The sequence below is a fragment of the Drosophila rhopaloa genome, unplaced genomic scaffold (assembly GCF_018152115.1).
Source record: "Drosophila rhopaloa isolate 14029-0021.01 unplaced genomic scaffold, ASM1815211v1 contig_225, whole genome shotgun sequence".
NCBI classification, from domain to species: domain Eukaryota; kingdom Metazoa; phylum Arthropoda; class Insecta; order Diptera; family Drosophilidae; genus Drosophila; species Drosophila rhopaloa.
The window spans coordinates 92,680-103,052 of NW_025335112.1; the positions used below are offsets into that span (position 1 = coordinate 92,680).

A 10,373-nucleotide genomic window follows, 5' to 3' on the forward strand; every position below is an offset into this window, starting at 1 on the left:
CACAAACATAAATGCCGGCGTTCCTTTGAGTTGAGCTCGTTTTTTTCTTCGGATTTGAGATGAAGAACGACTCCTGACCGCAAAACTCAATAGACACATGCCAAAGTTAAAGCTGCAAATGTAATTAAATAATTGAAATTAAACATGTAGAGCGAAAGCGCTGAAGGAACTCGAAAATTACATAAATACCTCAAATAATCAACACATTATCAACTTTTACGTAATTACACATGCAGCATGCAGGGCAGATGCAGATGCAGATGCAGATACAGTTATAAAGGCAGATGGAGCCGCAGATGTAGATAAAGTTAGATCCGACCAGATGCGGAAGGCAACTCAAACAAAGCTCAACAATGGAAATCGGCAAACAGGTCTGACTGACAAACAGATAGACAGTACGAACAACAATTGCGGCGTAATTTGGTAAATGGAAACGGATACATTTAATAACTAAACTAAATAGAAAGCCCCTGCTTGCCAGTGGTCTCGTCTCTGCGTCTGTCTGCGTATCTAATGGATATTTGTTTATTTGCATGGAAATTCGAAATTAAACTATTGAATCATTGAAAGCCCTTTGACTCGGACGGTCCGTGAAACGTGTCCAGGTCCGGTCTCTCCGGTCTCTCCGCTTTCTCGATTTTCCCCCACCTGTCCAAGCATCCGCTCAAGCTGGACAAACAAATCAAACTGTGATTGCAGAATTTAATAGGATTTAAAAATTCTAAATTGCTAAACAAGACTTAAGCTTCTCCCTCTATCGAAGGTGTATGTGTGGCAGTCTGCCACAAGCTGCTGTGGCTGCGTGCCTAAAGTGGAATTGTTTGTAATGCGTTGATGAGAACGACAACAGGCCGACGGCCCGTCCCAGTGGGAGGCAGGGGGCGGGGGGCGGGAGGGAGAGGGAAAGGGAACGGAGGTCGCAAGGACCCTCGATGGGGATTAATTTAAATGAGATTTTTAATTTACTTTGGTCTATTGAGGCAGCAGCGAGCGGGCTTTTGTTCTTGCGCTGATTGCACAATTTTGCAAACAATTTGTGCGGACTTGTGTGATCGAGGTATTGTGCTGCCCCACATAATGCCCCCGATCCGCCTTGCGCGGCGCTGCCGATTAACTTGCCAACGTCTCAACTGCAATGCCAAAACAATTCCTCTGCCGTTTCGCACTCGAGAGCACTCAATCAGGAAGAGGAGAAACAGAAAGGGAGCAACCACTTGGACACGCAATCAGAGGAAACTTTCCGCACTTTCCCTGTATTGTAATTCAAGACATTCCCCGCCCTTCCCCAGCAGGTCAAGCTGCCAACGACCGAAAAACCGGAGAACAATAATAAGAGCAACAATGCAATTGCCGAATCCCGCTCCAAGGTGCAGGATGGGGACAGGGCGGCAGAGTGGAGCAATGCAGCTGGAGATGAAAATAGTTTAAGTGCAAAATTTTACGCTTTATCGAATTACCCGCGGGTGCTTTAACTTACAGCCAAACTTTGGGATGAGCAAAACTTTTCCGCCCGCCGCCTCCTGGTGCAGCGGCAACTGGGTGGTCAGGTCGCAATTTATGATTCTAAGGTGTTGCAATGAAAACTACCAGCTCCTTGCTCGTTGTTGCCACTGCCGGGGTAAGTTTGTTATATTCCTTACTGTCAGCCAGACCATTTGTTAAATGAGTTGGCAAAGCTAATCGAAAAGTTACTGCGAAGACTCGCAATGGATGCGAGGATGCACTGCCTTGACCTGGTTGCCGGGCCACCTGGACACGGCCACTTCTGGTGACCGGCACAAACAAACGAATAAATAACGCTGAGGCAAACAATTTATCCGGGGAGCATACGGAATCCAGCGAGACCTGAATTCGGGGAGGCTGCAATAAAAAAATAATTTATAACAAAGGCGCCCGAGAGAGAGAGGCTGGGAAAAAGAAAGGGAGAGCAAGCCCAAAATGCTAAAGTAAGATTTATGCAAATCGGAACTAAACATTAATCAAAATTTTTTATCCCTTGTTGTTTGTTGCTGCCCGTGCCACGAGCAGCCATTGTGTGTGTCCGTGTGTGTGTGGGTGTGGCCCAGTTCCAGGCGCCACTCGCCAGATTCTGGGTCACCGATACGGCACCGGACACGGAAGCGGAAACGCAGGTCACCTCCAGGGGAACAAAGTGTTTTTCACCATGAACTTCATAAATTAAAACTTCATATGTCAAAAATGGCAATCGCTCTGAGGGTTTTCAGAGCTTCCCCGTGCTTTGTCATTTATATTGAAGTGTCAAGTCAGCAGAACGTGAGCCACACACCTAATCGACCGGGCAGTAAGAGTGATGCAAGTATCCTAGCATATCCAGGACTACTTTCTCAAAAAATGCAAAAGCAAATGGGCATTAAAGTTTTCGAGTCTTTCCTTTAGCTGAGTGCTTAGCAACTTAGCAGATTATTAACTTTTCTTAAAGTGTTTGAAAGTAACAAAGATTTTATTTTATAATCTACTTTAAAATTTTTAAATAACATAATTCTTTTTAAATTAATAATATTAAACCCATACAGTTTCTTAATATCCAAGTTATGCAAAGTGCTCCAAAAAGGAATGACTTGTTCACACAGTATGATATGGTAGTTTTCAGTGTGCAAGAATTTTATTCCATAAATAAATTGTATTTTATGTTTTACCCTTAATAACTCATATGACAGGTAAAAAAAATGTAAATAATGCCAACAGCACGAATAGGTGATACACTTTGCAGCCAATGCGCATTTTGTCAAATAATTTCCTGTTGGTATTTTACAAATGCACCAAAGCGAATAGTAAAAGCGAGTGAGCTTTTGTGTTTTAGTGGTCGACCTACATTTCTAAAAAAAATCCGTTTATAAATAAAGACAGATTTGTCATTTATTCCCTCAGATCAGCCCTGAAAAAGGACGAATTGGCAGCTGTGACACGAAGAGGTTAATAATTTAACATAATTTTGGACCATAAGGCTTTAAAAATGTGTCAGACGAAAAACTTAATTGAAAACGATTTGCCCCTCTACCAAAAGGCCCGATAGAGCCCACACTTTAACTGCAACAGGAAGCCGGAGTGGGGTCGCGACCTGATCGCTTGGTAATCGAGAGCCGCGTAAACTCTTCGGCGGTGGTGGGGTGGATGCCCACGGTATTGAGAAGGGTCTTCACAGTTAGACCCGACTTGAGGGCCGCGGCAAAGCCCTGGATGACTTCGCCGGCCACCGGACCGATGTAGTGCAGGCCCAGGATCTTCTGGTCGCCAGATATCTCGGCCACCGCTTTGAGGTAGCAGTGGCGCACGCTCTTCTGGGGGATGAAGAACTCGGTGGGCTTGTAGTAACCGTGGAAGACCTCGATGTTGTCAGCCCCGCGCAGCTCGATGGCCGTCTCCTCGGACATGCCCACGCAGCTGTACTCCAGCGGAGTGAAGACCGTGGTGGCCACGTCGGCGTAGTCCATCAGCTGCGTTGCTCCGGCAAAAAGCCGCCTGGCAAGCAGGCGGCCCGACAAGATGGCCACCGGCGTGAGCTCTGGCCGGCCGTAAATGATGTCCCCCACGGCAAAGATGTGGGGCACGTTGGTGGCCTCCGTGGCGTCCACCACGATCTTGTCGTTGCGGATCTCCACGCCGGCGGCGGGCAGGTTGAGGTCCTCGATGAGGCCCCTGCGCCCGATGGCCCACAGAACGGTGTCGAAGACGTCGCTGCCTTCCGTCCCAGTGGTGGTGTTTCGGTACCGGACCAGCAGCCGTCCGTCCGCCTGCCGCTCCACGGACTGAGGGATGGTGGTGCCGAGGAAGGGGACGCCCCGCTCGGTCATCATGGCGGCCAGCAGCTCGGACATCTGGCGGTCGAAGCCGCGCAGCACAATGGAGCGCACCATCACCGTGGGCTCGTAGCCGAGGCCCTTCAGGAAGCAGGCGCACTCGAGACCCACGTACCCGGCGCCAACGACCAGGGTGCGACCCGGTTCCCGCTCGTAGCTGAATATGTCGTCACTGGTGATGCCCAGCTCCACGGCGCCGGGGATGTCCGGGTAACGCGGTCGTCCGCCCACGGCCACCACCACGTGCTCGGAGGTCACCTGCCGGCGTTCGGAGCCCGGCCTCGCCAGGAACTCGATGGTGTGACTGTCGAGGAAGGCGCCCAGCGAGTTGACGTACTCCACCTTCTTGTCGCGCAGGTCCACGCGGGTAACCCAGTTGACGGACTTGATGTGGTTCTGCACGGAGCGCACCAGCTTGCGCCAGTCGGGCCGGAGGTTCTGGTCGTCCACGTTCCAGCCGTAGGCCACCGCCTCGTGCACCGCCTCGCCCAGCAGCGAGGCCTGGTGCATCAGCTTCTTGGGGATGCAGCCCACGTTCACGCAGGTGCCGCCGATGCCCCACCTGGTGCCCACCGGCGTGGGCTTCACGAAGTCGAGGCACAGCACGCGGGCGCCGCAGTCAGCCGCCTCCTTGGCGCAGGCCAGTCCCGCCGAGCCGCCGCCGAGGACCACCAGGTCGTAGTCGTAGCGCGGGTTGGAGGACGCATGGCGGCTCCACCCGACTCCGATGGTGGCGCGGATTGTGGGGCAGGTGCGGGAGGAGCACCTCATGAACTTCAAGGCAGTCATTTCGGTTCGTCACGGTGCATTTGGATTTGCGTTTAGGAAATGAATCAGAATTCCAGATGAACAAACAGAAACTTGGAATTTACGAGCCAGCACTGCCAACTTGTGTGAGCAAAGGTGTCGGAAAAACTAATCGCAAGGTGGTTGAAAAACCGAATGTCCTTACTCCACCATCATTTTAACAAATACATTTTATATTTTTTTGTCGACTGAACACTGCAATGAGCTGAATTAATATTGGCTCCAATTTATTATTAAAATAAAAATTGTTTTTATATTGTATTCGTTATATATGTATATGTAAAATGTAAAAAGAAACGCTTTCGACCATATTTGACCTATTTAAATGGTAAGGGTAATTTAAATGTAAGCAATAGTCCGTACTATAAAAACTTAGTAAGAAAAAAATCACATAAAATAGAAATTTCAGAATTAGTAGTTGGTTTAATTGAGTTTAGTCGTACTGATAGAGGCATTTACGCTTGGCGTTCACCAAATTATCAAACTGATTTAGATCATTTGAAAAATCTGTTTATACCGGTTTAAATACATAGAATAGCAATTACTGTAAAGAACATTAAAATTCCATTGTGCCACAATGTATTTCCGAAGACCAGATATCTTTCCTCTTGCTCTTTTTGTAAGTGTTTGTTTCAAGGTTTTTATACCCTTGCAGAGGGTATTATAATTTTGATCAAAAGTGTGCAACGCAGTGAAGGAGACATCTCCGACCCTATAAAGTATATATATTCTTGATCAGGATCACATCCTCTACGCAAACTAGTCTCTCAGTTTTAAAGATATCAAATTGAAACTTTGCACACACCCTTCTTTCCTTTGCACGCAGTATATATGTCGGAACGGGATCGGCCGACTATATCCTATTCTGCAAGGGTATATCAACTTCGGCTCCGCCCGAAGTTAGCTTTCCTTTCTTGTTTTATTTTGACTTCCGTAGAGCATGCAAAATTATCAGAGACTGCTGGCTGCAAAGTTGAAGACTCGCCGGGTGGATCTTCAACCTTTTCAGCGCGATTTGCCGGTACAGAACTGTCAAATATATTAAAATTGGGGCTTGGGGCAGAATCCTTCTCTTATACAGAATTGAATCATTTATTTTTATTTTTATTAAGAATCAAATGTGTATGTCGATAATATAAATTATTGCGCAAAAATAATATCAATAAATAGATACCTCAGTCAATTTGGCAGAAGGCTCAAAAAACCAAATTGCAAAACAAAAACGGTAAACACAAAAACACAAAGGTAAAAGAACGCGTATAACTGAAGAACACTTTTTCATCGACTTGAGCGTGGCTTAGGAAACACTAACAACTATACTCATGAACAGTTAGATAGAGCGTGAAGGGGGAATAATATATTGAAGAGACCTTTTCGGAAGCATTTGCAAAACATGTACAATCACAATAACACAGCACAGGACTTAAACTGACTTTAAAAAAACTATTAAAATGCAAACAAGAAAAGAAACAAACTTCTGCAAGTCCAAGTTTATATACCCTTGCAGTTATTAGAAATCGTCATTTCGATTTCTATGCCTAAATTACTAAAAACAATGTAGTTATGTCGATTTTGCGCTGCATTTTGCCATAGTTTCTATGGTTGTTGTCCGATTTTAATTTAATTAAATCAGTTATTCCATAATATTTAAATATTACCAAATCCCAAAGAACAACAAAAAAATATTAGAAACAACAAAGTTATAATTTTTTTGAATTGTTTTTTCCGATTGTTCCTATGAGATCTATATGATCCGGCTCGTTCCGACTTCCGACCTGTAATAGAAAGACAACTTTTGGGAAAGTTTCAAGCAGATAGCTTTAAAAATGAGGGACAAATGGCAAACAATTACAGAGCAGGAGATATGAAAACACAACCGATCACACGAGACAGTTAATCGATAAGCACTCGATACGATCGGAACTTATATTCACTTTCTTTCGTCGTGTTAATGGTTGATGACTTATAGGCCAAATTATTTCCGAATTTGGGTATTTTAGCCTCTAACGACAATAGGGTATAAAGCTGTGGACCTTGGTCTGACAACATCCACAGCGTAACAGCCATTCAAAGTGATTTATGTCACTTCGTTTATAGCCCAGTGTAAGGCAAACGCCCAGGTCTGCTCCAATCACTTGGGAACTAGTTCAGGAGAACTATTAGAGCGCACCCTGGGACCCAGTTCTTCGACGCCGGGGCGATAGTTCCTTGAGAAAATCGACGGAAATCTTACGCAAATTCCCTCGCCCACCAGAACACCCTTCCCACCCCTGAACGTGCCCGAACCTTTAGCATATATACAAATCCAGTGAAATGGTGAAATGTCAGCTTCAATGATTTATTCTCCTCGGCCATGGACCATTTGGAATTTTTGGCAGGCCGTTGGTAACCAGCTTCCTGCTCGGGCATCCATTCTGTCCCCCAAGCAAATGCGTTCTGGTCTGCTGCCTGCCCAATCCCACAGCCGATCCAAGAGCATGTCCATGGCTTCCTAATTTCTAATCTAATATTTTTGCTTACGAGTGCCCTGAGTGGAGGAGAGGGGCAAGGGAAATTCCTTGCCTTGGATGCTTGGCCATGTCCAATGTCTGCTCTGGATATGATTTACTTTTGCGGTTTGTTTTTGGTGCGTTTAACCGCAAATATTTAATGGTTTTATTTTCCGATGCTCGGCCGGCCCTCAGCTGCGATTCATTTGTCCATGTCCTGGTGTGCGGGTGTGCGTGCCGGGTATCTGTGAGTCTGGTGTTTTCTGGCATATTTATTAGTTGAACCGACGACCCAGTATTTGTAGATGCGGCAAGGTTAAGCCCCTGACTGATGGCGACCCAGTTAAAGGCGGCTGAACTTAAGCTCCGGCGTTCGTTTTCAGTTTTCACCGAACTTAACGTTCAAGGCAATCGCCAATCGCCTCTATTACCTCCGCTCCGAGACGCTGCTCCTGTCGAGGAGGGGAATGCGACCCAACCGCCGGCCTTGGCTGTGGCTGGAGCTCTTCGAGGTACTCCGCCTGCCACTTCATTGTTCCGACGATCAGACCCAAGTGAAGTGTGTTCAGAAGAAGTCCCAACATGACCAGAGGTCCGTAGTAGGCCCAGCAGAGGTCGCTATACGACAAGTACCAAGCGAGCCTCAGGAAGAAAGCGAATAGGCGCTGATACACGTAGAAGTTCCACATCAGAATTCCGGCCACCAGCACGCTGAAGTGATGGATCTGGTGATAGAACAAGTAAGTGAGGTCACCAAGCAAGGATCTGCGGTTACCTGGCAGAGTGCTGGCAGCAGCAGCAGGCCGTTCACATATAGATTCAGGTTCCATAAGACGTCGTCGAACTCCTGGTAGTCCAAGAATTCATTATCTTTATCCGGTGGATGAGGAGAGAAGAACCAGCCGATAATGGGGATCTGGTGCCAACCACTCACATTGGTTGTTGGAACTAGAAGAAACAATTCAGCCATGAGGAATCGATCTTGACACAGAGCTTACCCTTAATAATGCGTATTATTTCTCTGGCTATGTAGACCATCAGGCCGTTGTAGAAGAATAAGTTGAGAGCAGGCATGCAAATCATGATGAGGCTTTAAAAAATATATATCAACTTTCTCTGACTCTGACGGAAGCGAAAAGGCTACTGCCGAGGTGAAATCAGATTCGTTTGATGACTGGAAAAAGGAGACAAGCAATAGAAACAGGAACTCTTTTAATACTTGTGTTTTTATTAGCGCACAAAAACAGAATGCTCTTTTTCGCTACGACTAGCGTTGCTTTGACTACGAATTTCCAAGAAATTTAAATTTTGTATTCTTTCTTTTGCAGGTAAGTGGCACCTATCCCTACTCGGGTGAGTACAATCGCCTTTATTTGCGTTATCTCGGGGACTAGGGGTAATTTAAATAAAGAAATTAATATCTGAAAATTCTCCAACAATAAAACTTTGCCAGGGAAACGATGGAAAAACTCTCAGAATTGATGCGATAAAAGTTTAATTCAAAGTAAGGCTTCCTTTCCCAGTGTCCCGCTTCCCCGCAGCCAACCTGGTAGGCCTAATGTGCTGACAATCGTTGGATTCCAGACCACTCAGACCTGCACTCCTCCCCCTTGGTATAATTTAAACTTTAAAATGACCAGAGACGGGCCTAGGCAACAACAGAAAAGGCAGAATGCAACCGAGGGAGGCAGAGAAGTACCGCGTAAACTTTTGCAAAAGTTGTAAAAAATGAAAAAGTTTCACCAATAAACATTAGAAAAACTTTTGCGCCTTGTCTCACCTTACCATTTTATGATTTGAATCGCTCTGCACGCACCCGGCCACGCCCACTTTATCAGTGGGCATAATGTCAGACCTTTTTGTGGTGGCACCTGCCTAGCGACAAGTTTATCAAATGTTTTTCGTCCTAACCAAATGAAGCTCAATTTCGGAAAATCCTTAAAAGTTATCTTTATTTTTCTGTCTGTTGTCAGGCAAACGACGAGGGCCACTTAAGGGCTGGGTACCGGAGTGATTTGGCCGCACTTGGTGCTCTTTGGGTGCCGTCTTGGTAATCAAACAAAAGGTCAAATAATTCATCAAATATTAATTGAGTTTGCGCCTAATTAGTTTGATTCAGCGCCGAGACGGCGTCTTTTGCCCAGGGAGGGACATCAAAAAGGTGTTGGATCTCGGCCTGGGGCGCAACTCGGACAAAAACGCGAGCGAAAGACACCCCAACCGGGACAAGCCGCCCGAGATGGTTACAATTGTGCAATTAACGTGTAATTACCGAGGAACCAATGAGGAAAGCCAGATGGTTAGGGTAAAAAGTTAAACAATTAGGCAAACAAAATATTTGACAAATGTCGGGCAAGAGCAAGGGGCTTGAGCTAATACTGACGAATCGGAAATCCTTAGTAAATTAAAGGAAAAGCCAATGTTCGGTAAGAATTCGAACAATACCATAAAAGCTACGAGAGAAAACCAATGGATTATTTGCTGAAATATTTGCAGATGGCAAACTTTTTGCAGCAATTATTTAATTTGTTGCCAATGCGAGGCATAAAGTGTCCAATTCTTTTCCAATTTCCCTCCGATGTGTCCGCCTCGGATCCTGAGGAAAATGTTTCATTCCATGCACAAATATTTAATTTCGTATATTGAAGTATTTGTTGTTTGGTTTGGCTTCCAAACAGTTTGTGAGGTGGTTGAATGTTGGACGGAATTTCGCAGAGGGCAAGAGGAGGGTGGGCTGGACCACACACGTGTCTTGGCACACGCAACTTCTTGACCAACATTCCGTTCGGAGCCAAGTCTCAACCGGGAGGCATGATCGGGGTTCGGCCTTTATTTGCAGTTTGTTGTTTGTTTGTTTGTTTGCTGGTCCCACTTGAAACAAAAATTTTATTAATTAATTTGAAACTGTTGCTATTGACGAGGTTTCAGAGTTGACCCAGCCAGCAAGAAAGATTTTTCTTCAGTCTTGTGCCGAATTCGATTAGTTTACATAGGCAAAATATCTTAAACTTATATTTGTGGGTGAAATATTTTTAGGATGGGATTTCCTGTAACTGGCTTAACTTGGGTCCCTAAACTGCTTGCCTGGGGGAAAACCTGCGGTGGGATGCGAAATCCCTTTGAATTTTACTCCAATTAATTAGAATTCCACATCCAGAACTAATCTCAGAATTAACTATACCTATTTTCGCCTTAAATTGTTTTTAATATTCATAAACCAATTCTCCCCATCGCTCTTCGTTCCCATTCCTGCAGAGGC

The 10,373-nt window shown here is 45.5% G+C and overlaps 2 protein-coding genes across 2 annotated transcripts; both read right to left on the reverse strand.

Moving 5' to 3' along the window:
• Positions 1–2,855: 2,855 nt before the first annotated feature.
• On the reverse strand, positions 2,856–4,706 carry LOC108053843 (thioredoxin reductase 2, mitochondrial). The gene has a single exon (XM_017136564.1). The coding sequence runs from the start codon at positions 4,605–4,607 to the stop codon at positions 3,045–3,047; it is 1,563 nt and encodes a 520-aa protein (XP_016992053.1). The 5' UTR covers positions 4,608–4,706; the 3' UTR covers positions 2,856–3,044.
• A 2,660-nt stretch (positions 4,707–7,366) lies between these two features.
• Positions 7,367–8,235, reverse strand: LOC108053846. The gene is made up of 3 exons (XM_017136567.2): positions 8,113–8,235; positions 7,890–8,062; positions 7,367–7,839 (listed from the first exon to the last, which is right to left on the reverse strand). Exons 1-3 carry the CDS (start codon positions 8,195–8,197, stop codon positions 7,510–7,512), a joined length of 588 nt encoding a protein of 195 aa, XP_016992056.1. The 5' UTR covers positions 8,198–8,235; the 3' UTR covers positions 7,367–7,509.
• Positions 8,236–10,373: the final 2,138 nt, after the last annotated feature.

Bases quoted from the DNA above. Each gene is read 5' to 3' on its own strand.
- LOC108053843 (XM_017136564.1), bottom strand. From the start codon at position 4,607: ATGACTGCCTTGAAGTTCATGAGGTGCTCCTCCCGCACCTGCCCCACA.
- LOC108053846 (XM_017136567.2), bottom strand. From the start codon at position 8,197: ATGATTTGCATGCCTGCTCTCAACTTATTCTTCTACAACGGCCTGATG. The intron at 8,063-8,112 runs GTAAGCTCTGTG...TGTTTCTTCTAG, and splicing joins AATAATACGCATTATTAAGG to TTCCAACAACCAATGTGAGT. The intron at 7,840-7,889 runs GTAACCGCAGAT...TTCTATCACCAG, and splicing joins TGCTGCCAGCACTCTGCCAG to ATCCATCACTTCAGCGTGCT.